The 21073-nt window shown below is 44.6% G+C and overlaps 3 protein-coding genes across 4 annotated transcripts; 1 reads left to right on the top strand and 2 right to left on the bottom strand.

Annotated features, from left to right (window-relative positions):
* Nucleotides 1–13655: 13655 nt before the first annotated feature.
* On the top strand, nucleotides 13656–19062 carry LOC120452121. 2 transcript variants are annotated; one of them, XM_039636201.1, is made up of 2 exons: nucleotides 13656–13852; nucleotides 18968–19062. In XM_039636201.1, the coding sequence occupies exons 1-2, from the start codon at nucleotides 13666–13668 to the stop codon at nucleotides 18997–18999; spliced, it is 219 nt and encodes a 72-aa protein (XP_039492135.1). In that variant the 5' UTR covers nucleotides 13656–13665; the 3' UTR covers nucleotides 19000–19062. The 2 variants fall into 2 exon arrangements, with proteins under 2 accessions (XP_039492135.1, XP_039492137.1); XM_039636203.2 differs by lacking the exon at nucleotides 18968–19062 and adding an exon at nucleotides 16048–16290.
* On the bottom strand, nucleotides 16392–18677 carry LOC120452119 (transmembrane protein 135). Its single transcript, XM_039636197.2, has 4 exons — nucleotides 18447–18677; nucleotides 17925–18365; nucleotides 16985–17761; nucleotides 16392–16906 (listed from the first exon to the last, which is right to left on the bottom strand). Exons 2-4 carry the CDS (start codon nucleotides 18075–18077, stop codon nucleotides 16469–16471), a joined length of 1368 nt encoding a protein of 455 aa, XP_039492131.1. The 5' UTR covers nucleotides 18078–18365; nucleotides 18447–18677; the 3' UTR covers nucleotides 16392–16468.
* LOC120452122 (transmembrane protein 135) lies at nucleotides 18996–21042 on the bottom strand. The gene is made up of 3 exons (XM_039636204.2): nucleotides 20327–21042; nucleotides 19488–20264; nucleotides 18996–19433 (listed from the first exon to the last, which is right to left on the bottom strand). The coding sequence occupies exons 1-3, from the start codon at nucleotides 20477–20479 to the stop codon at nucleotides 18996–18998; spliced, it is 1368 nt and encodes a 455-aa protein (XP_039492138.1). The 5' UTR covers nucleotides 20480–21042.
* Between the last annotated feature and the right edge of the window lie 31 nt (nucleotides 21043–21073).

Genomic DNA, 21073 nt, shown 5'->3' with positions numbered 1-21073 from the left:
ATTCGGTGCATGTGTGCCAAAGTGGATTTTAGCATTCGAGTTCAAGTTGAGCTCTTTAAATTCTGCATTAGCTGCGAGCCGCCCGCTGACATGCCTCCCCCATACTGCGATTCCCTGATTCCCCGGCTCAACGATCCACTGAACCACTGAACCACCGAGGCAGTGACCCACAAAATGTGCATGTCACAGTTGCCGCAGCAATGGCTCCCAAGGTGACTGTTTCATTTTCGTTTGCCGATGTGTTGACAGACCCCACCACGCTCGCCCACCTATTTACATATTGAACTCTTCGTGGGACCAAACCAACAGTCATAAGCAGTGATGATCAGTTAATGTGCCCGACACGGATCACTCAAAAAAATAATTTAAATCTTAGAAAAGCTGAATACTATATATAAATAAAACATATCATACATCAATCTCATCGATACAAAAAAATCGCGGAAGCTAATGATTATTCTTGCCTACTTCTACTCGCATCTACCTATCTAACAGATATTTCGAAAACTAGATGCTAGTCTGGACTTTCTGGTTGTAGCTGAAAGATCCGGCTCATCACTGGCCATAAGGACACGCCATGTGCATGGTAATTGCTGCATTTCGGCCGACAAGGACAAAGTTTCCACTGTCTCAGCTGTGCAGCTGCAACAATGGCAATGGATGCGATGCAGCTGCAGTTGCAGCTGCTGCTGCTGCACAATGGGCCCGAATGCGTCCCCCAAGGATGCTTGGTCCCGTGTTGTCCTGCGTTGTCACAATTGCCCACCCCCACCCGTTTGCCCCTCAGACGAGGATGTTCTGCTCTCTGGGTCACCTTGCTGATGGGTCAATCGGTGTTTAAACGTCGAAAGGCTGGATGATTGTGCTGCGAAATTGCAGCCAGAAGATGACAAACTGCGGGAAACTTCGCCGGAGCTCCAGGCTGTTCTATCCTTCTGTCTAATTCCCCCTTTGCATGCTACTCCGCTATCCTTTTTGGATTATCTCCACGCTGGCCAGTGCAATGAGCCTGATTACTTAATGTTCTTTGTTTAATGAGCAACCTCAAAGAAAAAACCTTAAAAGAGGGGCAAGTTACGTAGTAAGTCGACTGCTCGGCTACCCATTCACATTCAAATCACATAGAAAAGAAAACAAATTATAACATAATGTTTAATCAACTACATATTGCTGTGAAGAACTATTATTTTCAAGTTGTTATTAAGAGGGGAAATATTTTCTATTGTCTATTTTAAATAATGAATTCTAGGGTATCAGAGTGGGTAGAAAAAAGGGGCATATCATCCCCTTTGTGGCGCGGATTAGGACACGAATGCTGGCTTGGTTGCTGCACTGCGCTAATTACGGTGGCCAGAACACTCTCTCTAATTAAAGCCGAATAGAATAGAATTTGAATAATTTGTTTTGCACTTTTCCGCTTTTTATGCCGCGCGACTGAAACAATTCATGGCAAACGAAAGCATTTAACAGAGATGGCGAACTTTGAATCAAATAAAAGAAGCCGCAGCATAAAATATTTATGATTCTGCGGTTTCCTGCGGTGCCGAGCATTTTTCGGCGATTGGTCAAAGGCAGTGGTTGCCAGTTCACAAAGCGCCGGGAATGAAACTATTTGGCGAATTGCTGCGAATTTTTGTTTTGGCTAACTGCAGCCGCAAATGCTGTTAAACATAATGTAAACGTTTGCAGATGCCATACCAAAAAGCATTAGTTGGGGGAATCACCGCCGCCCTCTCAACTTTTTATCACCTGCGGCTGACCAACAAAAGCTTTTTGCCACCCACTTGACTCCCACAACCTTGGAGCGTGGCCAAGTTGTTTGTGCTTACTTTTTTGGTCTAGTATCTTTGTGGGCCCCTATACTTGGATGGTCGGGTATATTCATCATTGGCAAAGTATTCATTATAATAATTAAAAAAAAGGATATGAAATCAATTGTAGTTTGATATTACCTTCAATGCTGTTAGGAAGTGTGCTTCAAATAATGCTTAAAAGGGATCCACCATTATTTCAGTTTCTAAATATATTGTTGAGGATTTTAAGGAAGTCAAACAAGTCGGTAAGCTCTTAGCTTGCATATATTTTGATATATTTTTCTGCAGTTGGTAGCACTTACTTGGCAGAGAAATGAGAACAGCAACTGAAAACTGGGAGATGCCAAAGTTTTGGCTTGCTTAACTTTGGCCAGATATTTGCCTTGTTTGATTATCTGTTTGTCCTTTTCCATAGCTCTGCGTTTGTGTGTGCACACGTTTGTGTGTGACAGACAAACGTTTATTTGACATGTATTCAAAACAATATTTTGCAACAAACTTGTCCATGAAACGTGTCCTTCTGGTCATTTCAGGACTGCAGCTTAAAACGGAATTTCGACCATTTGCACTGAAATGTTAAATATTTATATTTGAACAGAGGTAACTTAATATATACAGAGGCGCTCCAAAATGTGAAGCAAAGTGCGTTGGGTGCTGTGCTGAGTGAGTAAGGAAAGTGCATGGGGTGGTCTTGTGCAAGTTTTGTAGAGACAAATGCCAGATGAGTTCAGCACCGGTAAGTTGAGGTTGCTACTCGTATGGGAATCTGGTCGAAGGAGTTGTGGAGTTGCAGCCGGAGCTGGACTCAACTCGTAATTTGATGCAAACAGGTGCAGGTTTTTGCCAGAAACCTCTCCTTTTCCAGGTACGATTTTCGACGTGTGTGTGTGTGTGTGTGTGTGTGTGAGCTTGTGGTTTGCTAACTTCTGCATTTGTAACAGTGCACCGGGGCCAGGAGTCAAAAGCTTAAATGCACTTCACAGCACAGGGAAAAGTTATTTTAAATATATTTATTTACAAGAGCAGAGAAACGACCCTGTGCGTGAGTGTGTGTGGTATGGTCTGGGTCAACTTTAAGACAACTGCCAGGCTTAAGTCCATTTCCATATTCGTTGGACGATCTCCGTTGCTGTTAATAGCAGCAAAGTGCGTTGGTCTGGGTGCCAAAGCGGCTTTTGCTTACCCAGCCACAAAAACATTGGAACATTCCTGAATGAGTGGTACCCCTTAAAAGACTCTAGGCCGCAAGAAGAGTAATATAGTAGCATACTCTTCGACAGCTTTTAGCCATCAATTAAAGCTAACCACCTGATATTGCAACTTCTAATTTTTATTCAGAACTCCCACGTCGTCACAAGATGAGCCCGAAAGCCAACACCCATTCAACGCCCTCACACGGGGTATCCAAAATCCAATGAAAGTATTCAATGCATTTACGGGTGGTGCTTAAAAGTTCATAGATTGTTCAGAAGCTCGGGTCGGACTAATAGCAGCCCACAGTCAGCCTAATGCCAAAGGAGCCTAGCAGGGGCAGGAGCCAATATGAAACAATATGAGAACCAACATTCGGATGCGGCTGATACGGGCCAAAAGGGCTTTAACACTTTAACTCCTTTTCACCAGCGCTGACTGGGCTGAGTGGACTGACAGCTGAGACAGAAAGCGATGCCAAAGGAGCGGGTGAGCTGCGGGCTGAGACAATAAACCATTTCGGCTGCAGTCGCTTGCTTTTCTCTGCAAAACTCCAAAACACCAAAAGAAGCACTAGGAAAATCCAGAGGACATCCAAAAGCGACAACGACAGCGACAAGTGGCCTGACAGTTGGCAACAATTGCGAATGTCTGACATTGCTTTCTTTTGGCAAGGCGGTGTTCGCCTTTCCTTTGATTTCCCGAAGCTGCGAGCTCCCCCAAAACATCATAATGCATTTGCATGTTCACCGGGGTGGACCTTTATTCGGTGAGATTTGATTTAGACGCTTTCAGACACTTAAGGCACTAAGTTTATACAAATTTCATGTTTAATTATAGAGTAATTATGTTTGTGCCTTACTAGGCACATAGTTACTACTATGAACCTTGCATTAACAAAGAACTACTTTGTGCGCCTTTGACCTTCAGCTTTTAATGCATGTGCGGTCCACCCCTGTGACCACACACACACGAGTGGGCGCTGAAAATGGAGTGGGTCGCCATTGCTGCACGTGTGGTGTGGGGAGGGGGCAAGTGGCAAGCGGCAAGCGGCAAGCTAAGAGAAGTGAAGTCATTCAACATAGTTGCGTTAATCAACCAGCACTTGGCAATCAGTGGCCTCATTCAGGCGAATGGATTCAGTGCAGCAGTGCAGGAGTTCTCTAGTCACGCTCGGCCTGAAGAATTCGCGTTTTGCCCCGCTTTGCGTTGCGTTGTGATTGCACATTGTTTGCGAGATGGCCCCGCCAGGTGGCGACACCACATACTTAATTTCCTGTACACAAGTACGATGTATTTTTTGCGTTTAAATTACATTTCATTGCTCTGTGCTTGTGCAGTAGTATTTAATTTAGCCCGTGAACGGTTTACGCACTTAATGTGTTTGCTGTTGGGGGCGGCGATAGGTGCGGTGGGGGGCGTGGCATGTGGAATAAACGCTTAACTGCAGCCACAGCCGTTGGCATGAGTCGTAATTTGTGGATGTGAATTTATTGTGCTCTAGCCTCGCTTATACGACGATAATAAGGCGCACAGGGACTGCATTATGACTGGCTCTGATTAAGGTTTCCCAAATCTTACCAGGCGCCGAAATTCAAATTATGACAACTCAATTTGTCTTGGCAAACAACAAGGCTTCAGGACTCGCTTTCCGGAGTACAGAGCTGGCAGCCATCAATCAATCTCTATCAAATCGTCGAATATTTTCCACTTGCCAGGCGTTAATAAAAACGCCGGTGAATTGCCCATTCCATTCCATTCCATTCCATCTCAGCCTTCACAGCCATCTCAGTCAGGCGAACCATTACTCATTTCGGCACTCTGCTGCCTTATAATCACAATAAACGCGTTTAATGACAGCTTCACTAACTGACTGCCGAGGTGGCATCGCGATAAAATTCATATTAGGATTTAATCGGGTGTTCAGTCATAACTGTAAAACTGTTTGGCTTTGCCAGTCGTATCAATAAACGCCAATGACTCTTTCTGGATAATGCACTGGAAAATTGATTAGAATATCCGCACTTTATACCAACTAATACAGAGATCGGCCAAGGAATATGTCCTTTAACATAAAACCGAAACTCAATTCCAAGCTAAAAATTCCTCGTCTCCTAGTTTTCCTCTGCATATCTCAGTATTTAAGATAGTTTATTTAATAAACCATCACCATTTGGCTACAATTTTCCTCTCTGTGTGGATGGAAATGGAGATGGAAATCGTTTCGCTTTCTGTTGTCATTTGCTCATCGGTGCTTACACTGTGTATTATTACAATTGCATTGTAAACCAGCAAACACTTCAGACCAGTTCCCATTTCCAGGCTTCCCTTTTTATGGGCCTCCTGCTGATAAATTGATTTAAAACATTGTGCAAATACTCGTTCGCCCTTACTATGCGTACACACAACATTTTATTTATTGGCACTGGCAAAGGACGAAGCCAGGACAACGATGTCCTGGCTGACTGCGATAAGAAGACGTCCTTTGTCGTCCAATCTGGGCCTGTTTACCTGATAGGGAGACCAAGACCCCCTCGACGAATTCGGGATCCGTTTATATGGGCATTTTGGGCTATTATTGTAGTTGGACCTGGGGCGGACATCGGCCCATCTCGAGAAATTCCCCCTGCTGACAGCAATTGATTAATGACACAAGGAGAATCTAGCACGCTACGTTTGCTTAATTTATTTGGGAGGCCATTTGTAAAGATTCTTTAATAACTGGAGCCCAACAAGTGGCTCCGGGGAAACTTTAAAAGGTCATAAAAGCTAAATTAACCGCCTAGAAGAATTTCAAAAGTACCATCCACACTCACACTCACATTCACGATGGGGAGTCATCTTTCCGATGAAATCATTTGGAGAAGGACGTGACTCGAGTCCGGCCATAATTGCCAGATGGCAGCCACGATGTGCTGATGGTGTCCATCATTAGGTGTTGATGTTCCTAAGGCCGCCACATGCTGGGCCGAGGAAAAGAAAAGCCAGCATGTTGGCCACATATCGGGCCAGAGTAGAACGATATGAAGCCATAACTTCGTTTTTGGCCACGTTATGCTGGCTACAGTAGTTTCATTAAGTTGTGTGACGAATGAATGACGACGCCTCTCCATTGGGTCCTTTATCCGGGCTGTTGGAATAATTAAATAATTTCCTGTAACTGCAACAAATGAAGTCAACACAGACACTTCCGCCAGCCGAGTGTCCTTGGGCTGGGCGAAAAGTTTTCGAGAACAATCCCAGTATAGCTTGAATATACAAATTAAATCGCATCCGCCCCCTAACATCCTGTCAACAATTTCCTGCTCGCTCACTGCATGCTCAACTCTCTAGCCCTTCAACAATCAAGTTTTTAGTTTAGTAGGCAAAAAGTTTTGAGGTTTTTATTGCTTCACAGACATTTAAGCAGCTGAAAGTGCAGTTGTCTTCCCCTGAAGCCCACCGGATGGAGCATTACTCTATCTACTCTGCCTCCGCTTGCGCTTTAAATCCACACAGCGTTGATGGCTGAATGAGGCTCATCACGGCATAATGCCATACCTTGACTTAAGAAAATGACCAGGCTTTTCCATTCGCCTCATCAGCCGTGATTGCTGTCGGTTAGAGCCGGGAAGGTGTGGTGTTGCCGTCCATGTAATTGTCTGCTGCACACGCACCGACCGAACCACATTAGAGCTCCGGAAGAAGTCTGCTCCTGGCCCAAATGCCCCATCTCTGAGCTCAGAGCCATGAGCCATGAGCCATGAGCCATGAGCCCTGAGTCCTGAGCTCCCGACGACTGTATATTTGGGTCCTTGCACTGCAATGCAGGGCAGTAGAGGACAAGCTGTCATGTCATTATGCCCTGTCGACTGGGTGTTGCAGTTGGCTGGGAATTTTGGCTTTTACATGTCACATAATGAGTTTTAATACTCATAAGCATCAATCAGAAAGAGTAAAGCTATAAGGCTATATGGCTAAAGCTGTAATATAAACATGTTTTAAAGTATTTAAAAGGTACCGACGTTTCTTAATTTCGAACCATCGGTCATAAAAATGATATTACTTTCGTGTAATTAACATTTACCCATTTTACAATTTTAATTTGTTATATCTTTATTTTAAGACTATATATACAATTTTCAACTGCTAGAGTATTTTCATTTTAGACCTTTAAAGTAAAACTCCATATTGGCTTTTGTCTGTCAAAAGGAAATTTCTGCGGGTTTCGAGTGGCAGGTGGTTATGGCTGGAGCTGGTCAATCTGTACGGAAATAATTTCCAGACAGTTGATTGTTGTCCTGGTCGAAATGTATAAGGTGGCTTTAATGCAACTGACATCGAGCCTAATTGCGACACCCTTGAATAAGTCTGATTTGGCTTTAAGGACTATGGGCAGACGATGTCTGTGGATGGTCAGGCAACCCCCGGAGAGCAAAAGATTTCAATTAAAACGAGAAATCCACTTAATTTTGAATGACAATTAGTGATGGCTGCCAATGTAAACCACCGTTGCCAACCCCATTGGACGGGGTGTAGAAAAACTCTATAATGACTAAATGACTGACAAAATCAGCAACAAATCACGACAAGCCAACAAGGCAACAGCAACGTCAACAACAAATCAGACAAATTGCATTAAAAATTCCATGGCACTCGAACAGTTCTCCTCCCCCCCTTTAAAACCCATCCCCCTTTTAGCCGTCTCTGTGTTGACAGACAGATACATGAGTGGCCGGCGGGGTGGATGGAAGGGGTTGGATCTGGGTAAGTGAGCGATTAGTGTCGCCTCGGTCTGGCCAAATGTCCATTAACGATAGCCATGACGTCGACAACAAATCAAATCAAATCAAATGTACTTTAACACGCTCTAGTCCAAGTATTTAGGCGATGGCTTAAAAAAGAGAGAGAATAGGAAAGAATCAGAAGCCAAAACAGCAGAAATGGAAAATGGTAGATGGTAAATGGTAAATGGCACATGGCTCATGGAAGTCGGCCAGGCCGAGTCCGAGTTTTCCTCTGAGCTTGACAATGGCAGCTCGCTCACTCGCCGTTCCACTGCCACTTCCGTTTCCGTTTTAAGTACTTAGTGGGCGAGCAGCGGCGATGGCGACTAACGGCATTCAATAGTCATACCTGCTCAGGTTGGACAGCGAAATGTATGATCCTCTTAGTACCATATATTCGCTTTTTTTTACCGCATCTGTCATGTGCTGATTATCTGTTTGAACCATGGCCCGAGGGAGCAAAAAATATTTTCAAACAATAAGATTTAATTACATTTATAATTTGCGTTTGACAAAAAACATCAGGGCGCTAAGAATAACTAATTAGAATTGCGGAATTTTAATTATTCTTTTTGCATAAATAAATGTGTTTTATAGTTTCGAATAAAAATGTCTCTGGATTTAGTCATTGCTCATCAGCTTATGAAAAAAAAGTGTACATTTAAAATGATAAATAAGTTTTGAAAACGATTTAACAACAACTAATTGGCTGAAATTGGTTAGAAATAATTTGCTGTACAAATAAAACATTTTTAAAATAAATCGAATTATTTGTTCGCATTTTTGAACTATATTTATCAGTCATGCTTAAACTAATACAATTTGTTGTAAAAAGTTGAATGGAAGCTTGTGCTTTTATTGGATTTACCAATACAATACTAAACACTGCGTTATTATTGTTTGTTTTGTTCTTTTCTAGAACATTTTATGTCTTCCATCTGCAGAGGCTTAACTGTAGATGGTGAAGCAGTCTATCAAGTGGCTGTAAAATCGACTCGAACTCGTTAGTTACAAATTGCGATGACTGCGACGCCGACTAGAGCAATTGATAAGAGCTGGACAAATGTTTGGCCAAGTGTGCGACAATTTTAATTTGCTGTGTTTTCACCCGGTTTGGCGACTTTTATTCTTTTTTTTTCGGATCCGTTCAGTTTCTGTTGCTGGCCGACAATGATTGCTGCACTTAGCCGCTGTTTAAGCCGTAAATCGCCGCCTCCACTTCCGCCGCGAACGGAAGTGCAACATTTAATTACGTACAGCAGGGCAAACGATTCCGTTTCATTTGATGTTGAGTGGAATCACCAGTTAGTGGCGCCCCAAAACCCACTTACAATCAGTTGAACGTTTGAGTTCACTATGAATATCGTGTATACGCCATGAGGTACTGTTTCTGAAATGAACTCAACTGAAAGGACAGCGCGAACAGATTGATGCGAGTGCCCGCTGCAGATGGCAGACGGTAGATGCCAGATGGCGATGTCCAGGCGAAGTCATCCAGAAACTGGGTTAATTTCGGTCCGCGACTTTATTGCATTCAAAATGGAGCGCAACTATAATCACCAGAGCGGAAATACCAAGTGAGACGGGGTCGGAATGATTGGGGCCACTAACTCACATATCATGAGCAGCTATGCGAATGGCATCCGTATTCCTATTCGAACTCCGATTCCGATACCGATTCCTATTCGTTGGATCAATCGTGCGTGGAGTTTTGGAACCGGCCCAGCCTGAAAAGCTGCCATCGCTCGACGTCGCCGGCAACAGCTGCCTGCTCAATGGCCGCATCGTAATCTAATAGCCATGTGCCGAGTTTCGGTCCCTATCCGATGGCATTCTGGCCAGTTCTGGCCGTTCTGGCCGTTCAGGCTTTGGCCGTTCTGCAGCTAATGCATCTGTTAGTGCCGCTGTTTTCACCACAGCCATTTCGCTTCGCGCCACATGAGCCGCGAGCATTATTTTTGACCGCACGAGGAGTGTCCTGAAGAGTCCTGGAGTGTGTTTTGCCCCATGGCGACACAAGAATTGACCGGGAAGGAACGGGCATTTAAAACTATTTCCCCCACGCAAAAGTTAAGTTCACAGTCGGCTTTAAAGGAGTGGAAAGTTTGCACATAAGCTGGAAATATGAAATTTTCATTGTTATGGCTTGCGAGAGGTTCACTTAAAATGATTTGTCTATTGTGCTGCCTTCTTTAGAAAGAATTATTTATATAAAAATGAAATTAAAAAAAAGTGAAAACTTGTATTGCTCATACCCCACCCCATCAATATATGCATGCTCCTTTATTTTGACGTAGCCTAAAACGTATTGTTTTTAGTGAAATATAAGTTCAACGAGAATTTCAGTTGGATAACTGTAAAATCATGTTATCATATTTTATGTATGCAAAACCATTTTTGCATTAGAGTTTAGGCAGAAATTTAAATATCTATTTCGCATATAAACCGTTTACACAGCGCACTTTCATATCGCCAACGAATATTTCATAAAACTTGGTAAATTTTCAAATTAATAAAACCACGATTTTATACTTTCCATTAGTTAGAACACCTGTTAGTGTCTGGCTCAGATTGTAGGCCCACTGCGGTGGTAGTTAAATATTGCAGGGTTCATCCGTATCGGGTAAATTAATTGATTCAGATACGGATCTGATAGGTAGGTAGGTAGGTTGGTTGGTTGGTTGGTTGGTTGGTTGGTTGGAGGGGCCAACACGAAAGAGGAGTGCAGTTGGGTGGTTTGGGTGGATTTATGAGGCTTCCCTTGGCGACGAATTGCAGTTGAGTTTGTCAACGTTGCGTATACGCCGCATGGGACGGCTGGAGCATTGGGCTTTGAAGGAAAAATTTGTCAACATTTTCGTGTCGGGCCAACATTTGTCGTACCTGACTGTTGTTTATGGTTGCCCCGGTGGAAATTTATGGCTGCCCATCTGGACTTTGTCTAATGACATAATTGGAGGACGGCCGTAGTGCAGCTTAAAGTGCAACAAAGAAACTTTGAGGCTGCAATTAATTTACGATTCCCTGTGCGGGCGACCATTTTTGCAGCCAATTGGGCGTGCAGAGTAGCAGTTGCCAGCTACCAGCTACCAGCTGCCACAATCTGGGGCATATGTTGCCGCAAATTATAGCCACATTTTGCTGGCAGCCGCAGTCTTGTCGAAAGCTGTTAAAGCGCCAGCCCTGCGAAATTTGCCTGAGCTGCTTCATTTACTTCAAATTGAATTTAAAGTCAGTGTTCTCGCCAGGATTCAGGATCGCTGAGTCTCAGGGTGTATGTGTGTGTGTTTCGGTGGTGGTGGCTCAATGCCAAGATTCGGGGCACCGGCTTCTGAGCATCTCGTTCTGCCGCTTTCTGTCCGCCCCGGGATCAACATTTCGCTTTTGTCCGTTTGCCAGACAGCGCAGAGTTGAACGTTTTTACCGCAGCTGTTGCAGCTGCAGCTCCTGCTTCCTTTGTGCTACAACGGCTTAATCCGCTCGCTGGCCCTTTGCATTTCCCATTTTCCATGCTGCATATCGGGGCGATGGCAGCCATGTGTTTTAGGAAGCTTAATATGCGGCAACTAGATTAATTATACCCTGCTAAAGGGATATGTGAGTCTCTAAGACGGGATACGCAGCGAAAATCCATGTTACATGTTAAATTTAAAGTGTCAGAATAAATTTGGATGGCTAATAGGCTTTAGTAAGTGAGTTTAATAAATAAGTCAATATGCCAGGGAAGTGTGAACTTAAATAATTTATATTACTATATAATTTGATTTAACCGCTTTTTATACCACTACGTCTGTTTTTGTATGTCCAAAAGATGGCAGATTGGTTTCCACATTTCTTCATAAGCCAATTGGCGTTTGCGTTGCCATTGGCAAAACAGGCAGGACATGGCCCAAAGAATGCCCAAATAATTTTAGAGCAATTTTCAATTATTGCACAATCCAAGCGTAAATAAGTTGTAAATCATCAATTACCCAACAAAAAGCAGCCAACTCCCACCCACGCACGAGCATTGCTCCGTTACAACAACTGCAATTGCCAAGAAATCGCCAAAAGCGGATACGTGTCCTATCGCATCCCGAAAAGCAGCAGAGAGGAACACAGATATGAGGTCGACGAGGAGTAGCCGGAAGGACCTTAGAACTTCGGCCAGACAATGGGCAATCGTAAAAATAGCAACTAACAGTCCAAAAGGACTCGGCCACACTGAGACTTTGTCGAAGTCGAGAACAGGAGATAAGCTGAGCAGAAAGAGAATAAACGCCTCACTCTGGAAAGGAATCACAAATGAATCATCACATGAACTTTGAATTTGGTAAGAAAAGACGATAGGAATAGTCGTAAACGAAAATATTATGTTTCCAAATTAGAGCCTGAAAATGCTTTAAACTTCTCAAAAATAATTTGTTTCAGTGCCGGCGAAGGAAAGTGCTCCTAGATGGGCAGTGAAAACCTTAAGTAGATAGATATAGAAATGTCCTTCCGTCCCATCCGCCGGCATGTGATTTATGTGGTAAATAAAAGACGGGACAAGAACAAGAACTAGAACAAGCTCGGGAATCAAAGTCCGGCGATGGGATGCAAGGATATGGGGATAGGGGCTCCGACTTGTGCTGCAACACGCGTCTGCAGTTGCAACAAGCAGCAGGCAGCAAGTAGCAGGCAGCAGGCGGCATGCAGCATAGGCAAAGACAAAGACAAAAGAACCGCACACATAGAGGACACGAGCGAGAGGGAGGGAAGATGGGTCTGAGAAAGAGAAAGAGACGAACCGAGTGTAGTACGTTGGCGAGACGGAGTAAAAGTTTTTAATATTATTTCAAGACTGAAATGAGGGCAATCAGCAAGTGCAATTGTCGTCGAGCGGCTGGCATAACAAAGGAATCGTTTTTTGGTAGTAAAAATAGGAGGGCTGGCAAGGAGGATTAACAGAACAAAGGCGTCACTGAGATGGATCCCAGGAAGTCTTTTGCCAATAAGCGATGGGAGTGGTCCCTGTCAACGCCCAATGATGCATTCTCAGCTGCATCCGCGCTCCTCCGCCAATGACTATACGAGTACGAGTATGTCGGGGGAAAACAAACAAAGGCTCCAAAAGGCAAAGAGATAAGGACAAAGACCGCGCCACAGAAACTGCTGATAGGATGGCTTACAAGTAGGTAAACGATGTACTTTCAATTAAGGATGTGCCGGGAAAATGGCGGCTGCACCGTGCAATGAAGCGCAAGAAAGCGGGATAAGGAGTCGCTTTGCTGATGAAGTTGGTTTCCTTTGAGAACGGAAAGACGGGTGCATAACAGCACGCCGGTTATTCACTTAGACCAGAGTTAGCCTGGCAAAAGGATAATGTGCACCACCATCGGGATGCACGCATCCTGGCCGAATGAGCCCGACGAACGGAACGTGCGGGAGAGGAACCATCGATAAGGCGAATGCGTCAAACTGAACTTGTACCACTAACCCAGTTAGTCGCGGACCGAGTGGCAGTGGAATCTCCCCAGAGAGTGCGACGTGTGGAGCTGGGCCACATGTGTCCCGGCACAATGCGCATCCTGTTGCGAAAGCACACGATTGCACGAGCCGAAGGATTACACGTCGAAACGAACGAACTTTGGAACGCTGTCGCAGAGGTTCGATGGAGCAGTTTGAGCGTATTTCCCCGCAACACCAACCGAAAATGTTGCCACTCAAGTTGTAATGGCAGTGTTGCTAGCTGAGTGTTGAGACTCAAAAGATAATGGCCTTGCTATCGCCCCTGGCGGCAATTTTGTTTCGACCCCTTATCACTCGAAGGCGGCACGTTTTCAATGGGATGGTGGGGAGTTCAGCCCTGCCTGATCCCACCGATTCCACACCGATTGTATACACCTCAGTGGGTTCCCAAGCTCGTCGCCGGAATGACGTCTCCCTTCGACGGAGTGGCCTGCTTCTGGCTGTCACTGATCTGGATCCAACTGTCTGTCATCAATGCTGGCCTGGAGTTCCTAAAGGATTTCGTACCCCTTCACCTGGTGCGTCTGAGAGAGATCGAGGACGAGGAGCGGGCAATCGAGGGCGAGTGCACCCTGGGCGCCATCAGCATTCGTATGTTCGCTTTTTAAAGACTGATTTATCTTGAATTATTGCTTAAAATCATTAGAACTACCCACTTTACCTCTAATATACCCTAAATTCTTAGTTATGTAAACAAAGAAATGAAAACACTGAATAATTGTATACCTCTAAGAATGGTATGGCTTGTACTTGCACGTTTTTTATAATCTTATCTTTTACCTACAAATACAAAGTATCATGGAAATAAACTAGTTTTTACGAGCAGGTTTATGGAAGTTAAAGCAGAGACTTAGTTGAATGAAAATTAAACAAGTAAAACGCGTAGCATAAGATATTTTATATTATATTTACACAATGCACCTTTTTAAGATTTGTCGTATTTATTTAAACCTTAAAGGTTGATGACTCTAGATAAAACTGAACGAAAAGACAGAAAACAGTGGAAAACGAGTTAAGATAATACATGCAATCATCAGTAGATTGTCTCATTGTGAGCAATGTTGGGGCATTTTCTTAAAGCCAAAAACCTTCTTGAAATCGAGTTCTTACAAATTTCAGCTGGAAGCACGGAGTAGTTAATGCATTCCGAGCCAAAGAAATTTCATTTATTTATTATGCATCTCTAGGTTATCTGGCACTGTAGAATTTCCCATTCAATCTTCGCACAGCACAACTGCAAATTTTAATTAAAAATTCATTTCTTCTCCGGACGCACAAAAAAGTGTCATTTATTTGGGGCAGAATTCGGACAGCTTGGGTTTGCTTATCTTGCGATGACATACCTTGTCAGTTCATAGAAATATATAAAACGAAATTTATGGCAAGTCGAAAGTCTTGGCCGAGTAGTAAAAAGTTGCTCCTCCACTTCAGTTTGCCCCACTGCTTTTTGCCTTCTCCATTTCACCTATTTTGACAGTTGAAAGTTCATTTTCCGTTCGATTTGCGCACCGAGAGCTTGGGGCTACAGTCCTCAATAATATTTCATTACGCTGCCATGGGACGGGAGTTTATTCATTTGCATAATTCCCTTGTTTACAATTTGTGTGCCACAGAAAAGAGCGATTGACTTAAATGAAGTTACAACTTGGCAGCAGTACCAGCAAAAGCAGCAGTAACAGCGGCAGCTAAGTGAAAGCAGCAGTTGCAAAATAAGAAAATTTATAATATTCAATTTATATGCACTTCTTGCATCTCCAATCTCCTCGAGGCTCCATCGAGGAGCACCAACAAGTAGTAGGAGCTGCGGAAACAAAAGCAACAACAGAAGCAACAGAAACAACTGCAACTGCTAAGCTGATAATCCCGGATTTGAAGGCGCCAACAGCTGCACCCATTCAGGCAGAGCCACGCCCCCCTCCCGAACGCCTCTTATCTGGCGCTGTGATTAATGAGATTTGTCACTGGCTTCATTTGTATTTTCCGAGCTGTTGACTGGGCTGAAGCACACAGCCCCACCCCCCTTCGCCTCGGGAGCCCACTGACATGCATATAAATTTCATAAATGCCAAGGAGCCTGCAATTGCAGGAGTCGGGACTGCAGCCAGGGGTTACGGGTCACGGGGCTGCGAAGCGGAAGGAAGTCTCTTAGCTGGCGTGCCATATTATGATTCGCATAACAATAAAGGCCAGGACCTCCCAAATTCGCCTCATCCCGCACCGATAACTAAGTGGCACATTAAATTTACCCGAGCCTATAATTCATTTGTTAAGTCCGCCCCGGTCTCGGTTCCACTGCCAGTTCGGGTTCCGCTTCCATTGCTGGCCAAGATGATCATTAGACGGGGGCCAAGGACGAGTCGAGCTTATTATAGCCTGGTTGTTCTGGTATTCTGGTGTTATCCTGAATGGGATACTGCGCACGGATGATGTGGTTGGGACTGTACTCTTTGGAAGCATTAAAACTGAATATTACATTGCCCGGTTATAAATTCCAATATGTTGCTATGTATTATCTCTTCTAATATTTTGTACAATCATATATTTGGACTGGGTGTTCAGCTCTTTACAAGTATGTTATATTTTTATATATTTTGCTCAGAATGACGAATTTACATTCAGATTGTATGTATTAGGGCTATTGCCAACCCCGCAGACATCAGCTGAAATAAACTTTTCCCCATTGAGTTTCGAAAAACTTCAGGGTATCCCCTGTTTCGTGGCTCTTGAAACAAGTTGTGCAATTTTATTCATTTGGCTCTGTGCTTTATTATTATTTTTATTTTTAGTGATTTTGTAGCTGCATTTCGGGTATCTCGAGTTGGTCTCAGCTCAACTCTCCGCTCATCCCAGTTCTCCTCTTTGGGCCTGCTGAGTTATGGTGGGCAATAAATTTATATGACATATAAATGTAAATAATTGAGCGGCGCGGAGCCGCCGTCTAGAGTTGTCACAGCGGTGAGGAAAAGGCAGAGGCTGAGAGGGTTTTTTTTGAGGGGGATTCAAGAGGGGGACTTTAAGGGTGCCAGCGGCTTGTTGACTCCGTGATTGATGTTGGCCCACTCTGCGGCTCCTCACTTAAAAGTCCTTAATGGCCATTCTGCGTCGCGCATTTAATTTAAAGTTTTGCTGCAACGTTGTGCTACACATTTATTGTTTCTGGTTTTTTATTGTACAGTTGGTAGGCGAAGAGGGATAGGGGAACACCATCTAGACAGACAGGGCGAAGAGGGGGTAGGGTGAGGTCATGTCGATGCCCAGTTTCTTGATCACATAGTTGACCTGGTCCTGGCTCTTCAGACCGTAAACCTCGAAGGGTTTCACATTGAAGCGACTGATGCGGTTTCCGGAGATGCCCATGAGGAACTTGTAGTAGCTGGGCCGCAGCGAACGAGCTTCCAGGATTGCCGAGTGGAAGAGCACGGCCGTGAAGAATCCATACATGAGCATCGCGAAGTGCGGCACCTCGGGTAACTTGCCCTCCGCGATGCCCCAGTTGTAGAGCAGATGCAGGGACTTCCACATCAGATAGCAGGCCACCGTGGTGTTCGGGAAACGGAGGAAGCCAATCGATCCGATGAGGCCAGCCGGAATGGCGAAGAGAGCGTTGTCGAATCCAAACGAGTGACGCAGTCCGCAGGAAGTCGACTGAATGGGAAGTGATAAGATATATTAATTGGTTTGAAAATTGAATATCATTTAAATGGATAAAATCCTATTGCTTACCTTAAAAAGAAGTGAGAATATGCCCAGTGCCAGTCCCAACTGCAATGAACCCTTGTTGAAGATCTGCTTGCGCCACTGCATCTTGGACTTGATGATCTTGGGAATGTTGAGCAGCAGCTTCAGACCCACCGATAGGCCAACACCGCCCAGGAACGGTTTTAGTCCTCCAATAAGTGCGTAGGGAACACAACCCCTCTTGTGTGGGCAACTGGGATGCTTGGAATTTAGGAGGCTGTCATAGAGCTGCACGTAGGATTGAATGCTTTGGAAGTTGAAGGGAGCCTGGCGAGAGCTTTGCGAGGTGGTGACCACCGGCGTCTTCAATGGGCCCTCGTCTTCTTTGCCCACAATTAGGGCAAGAGCCTTGAAAGTCGCATCCTTGGCCACAGTCTTGTGCAATCCGGCGCGATACAAGTACATCAAGGCGGTCACACTTGCTCCCATGAGGAGCACCTGTCCATTGGGAATGGATCGAACCAAGCCTCGTGCCTCCATCATCTTCCACAGCGTTTCGATACCCACATTGGCCACATACAATGCGAGCGGAGCACGTCGTTCCGGACGCTCGAAGGCAAGGCACGCAAAGCTGGCCAAGAATGAGGGCAACCAGGCAACTGTGCCGAAGTAGAATCCACCCAAGATCTGTCGCAAGTAGCACACGGCAAAGATGAAGAGGCCTCCGTTCATCGAAAGGAACGCTGTCGACTGCAGAATTCCAGATGCAGTGCGTCTCAGATCCTTCAGCGATGGAACGCGTCCTCGCATGATCAGAGCAAACTGGAGCAGGGAATAGAAGGTTACAATAAGATTTATTGAAGTTATATATCATTTCATTAAAACTTTTATGGGTTATTTAGAATATAACCTTTGTACTGAAAAATTATCAGCTGAACTTCCGGCAGGTCTAAAGTTTTTGCCTATGTTCCCCCGTTCAACTTACCACATAAACAGTGGCGTAGGTGCGCAGACTGGGAGGGATCTCGGAGAGCATCATACCTGCCGCAGCACAGGCACAGCTCTTTGTCCACGGATGGTTATACTCATAGCAGGTGCAGTTGAAGGCGATCTCCGCCAGTTTGCTTTGGGCGCCCATGATCCACTTTGAATATTGACTTATGCTCCGACGTCTGCGATTATCGAATTGGCTCCGTGGGGATGATAAAGCTTATCGAGAAGGGGCTTATCGCCAAAAGTTCGAACGTGGCACGCCGTGTTCCCGATGGCCTAGTTAATTTCAATTTCCCGGATTTACGATTGTAATCCAGTGCAATTTCAGCTTAAAATGCCTTTACAAATACGATGATCCAACTTGCTCGATTCCCAGTAAGTTACGCTGGGCATTTCTCGAATCAGCTGCAGCTGCTGATCCACTAGGTTTCAGCTGAAGATCGGATTCCATAAGGTAGAAAATTATATCACAACTAGCAAATAAGTCAAACTTCAGCAAAGATACAATGCTTACCGGATGTTTATGTAGTTGTTATGGCGCGTTGGTTATTTAATAATATTTTGTCCAGCTTGGGAATCACGTTATGGCCTGGTCGGCCATCAAATACAACTGACTGCCGACAACTATTCACGATTTCGCCGACCAAGTACAATCCGTGTGTAGACGCACTTTAGGAGCTCCATTCCTAGGTCGTCGTAATCAGCACTCCCCCAAATTCCCAATACCGCAAGTGGTTCGGCTGAAGTGCGTCGAATGCAGAGGGCACTTACTTATCGTGTACACGCGAGCCGAAAGTTGGCTTACTTGCTCAATGGCGAACGGTTTGTTGTCGCTGCGTCATCTTCAGTTGAATGTTCCTTATCAATTTCCACAAGCACCCGGCATGTTCTTAGCATTCTCTTAAGAATTTCTCTTAAGGGGTCATTCTCAGTTGCAGCGGAACGAAAGAAAAATATCTTTAAGATACATTTTAATTTTATAACCTTCAGTACGTTGACTTTTATAAAACCAACTAATAAATCTTTATTTCTCAGTCACAATTAGATACAGTGGTAAGACCTGCTAAACAGCCAGTGGAAATAGAGGGTTTGCGGAGGTCATAACAATGCCCAGTTTTTTGATAACATAATCAGCCTGATCCTGACTCTTAACTCCAAAAGCCTCGAAGGGTTTCAGATTGAACCGGCTAAGACGACCTCCCGAGATGTTTTCGATAAACTTAAAGTAACTGGGCCGCATGGATTGTGCCTCCAGAACAGTCGAGTGACAAAGTACGGCCGTGAAGAATCCATACATAGCCATGGAGAATTGTGGCACCTCGGGAACCTTTCCCTCGGCGACGCCCCAGTTGTACAGGAGTTGTAATGACTTCAACATCAGATACAGAGACACCGTGGTGTTGGGAAAGTGTAGGAGCCCAAATGATCCTATCAACCCAGATGGAATGGCAAAGAGCGCATTATCATATCCAAAAGAGTGACGCAAGCCACAAGAAGTTATCTAAAAAGTTAGTTCTTAATTTAGTTTGAAATCTATTTTCTAATTGTTACTCACTTTAAAAAGCAGTGAGAATAATCCGAGCGCTAGGCCCAACTGCAGGGATCCTTTGCTGAAGATCTGCTGGCGCCACTGCATCTTTTGCTGGAGTATCTTTGAAGTGTTGAGCAGCAGTTTCAAACACACTTGAAGACCCACTCCGCCCACAAAAGGCTTAACTCCACCAAGGAGGGCATACGCCGCACAGCCAAGCTGGTGAGGGCAGCAAGGATGTTTGAGGGTAGTCAGGTGGTCATAGACCCTAAGGTACGAAGTGATGCAGCGGAAGTTTTGTCTTCCAAGATCAGATCTCTGAGGAGTGATAACCGTAGGCGGCATTAGGGGACCCTCCTCCTCCTTGCCCATGACCAGACCCAATCCCTTAAAGGTCGCATCCTTGGCAACAGTCCTATGCAGTCCGGCACGATATAGATACATCAATGCGGTAATACTGGCTCCCATGATGAGCACCTGGCCGTTGGCAATGGATCGCACCAGACCACGGGCCTCTAACATTTTCCAAAGCGTTTCGATGCCCACGTTGGCCACATACAAAGCGAGTGGAGTACGTCGCTCCGGACGCTCGACTGCCAGCGATATGGAGCTCACCAAGAGTGCTGGCAACCAGGTTGTAGTACCGAAGTAGAAACCACCGAGATACTGCCGCACCAGGCAAATGGCTAGGATGAAGAGGCTTCCATTTAGAGACAGGAAAGCCGTCGACTGCAGAGTACTGGTTAAGGTCTTTCGTAGGTCCTTGAGCGAAGGAATGCGCCTGCGCATTAAAAGTGCCAACTGAAAGTTATTCAATATATAACTAAAACGCATAGAATAGGGGAAAACATTGATTAACTCACCATGTAGACCATACTATAAGTCTTAAATGTGCCAGGGATTAGGGATAAAAGCATGCCAGCCGTCGCGCAGGCGCAGCTCGACGTCCAAGGATGGGCGAACTCCTGGCAGCTGCATTTAAAGGCGATCTCAGCAAGTTTGCTCTGTGCTGCCATTATCCAATTTGAATACGCGGAAAGGATTGGAAACGTCTGGACTTGCTTATCGAATGCAGACGACTGATAAACTTAATCGGTAGAAAGCCAGCCAACGAGAACCAAATCTAGTTAACCTAATACTCAACTCTCGAATTGACTCTGATTATTTGCATGCATATGCACTAGTGTTACTTCAAATATGCCAACCATTAATCTAAAGGTAACTGCTTATCAGTGGAACCTATTTCTATTGAACTGCTACTGGTAAACCAATAACTTAGATTTTTACCGCAAGTTTGGACCGGATCAACCAGTCAGTACAACTGACTGAAATTCTGAGCGGTTTAGTGGTTTACGCACCTCCATCTCAAATGCTTGCTAATCAACAGGTGGGCGTCAAGTTCGTCGATATGGGGAACTACTTTACCTTAGGGTGTTAGTAAAACCTATGCTTATCACACCCAAGCCAGACAAAATTTTTGGTTGATCGCTTTCTTATGGTTTGTTTACGCTGATTCATCAAAATTTTTGGGTTTCTCCTAAGGCTCTCGGCCAAAAAGTGTGCTATTTCAAAGAGCTTTATTGAATAATTTTCTGTAGAGCTTACTCCGA

The sequence above is a fragment of the Drosophila santomea genome, chromosome 3R (assembly GCF_016746245.2).
Source record: "Drosophila santomea strain STO CAGO 1482 chromosome 3R, Prin_Dsan_1.1, whole genome shotgun sequence".
Classification (NCBI taxonomy): domain Eukaryota; kingdom Metazoa; phylum Arthropoda; class Insecta; order Diptera; family Drosophilidae; genus Drosophila; species Drosophila santomea.
Note: the sequence above shows the minus strand (reverse complement) of the source record. Positions and strands in the feature narration are given on the sequence as shown.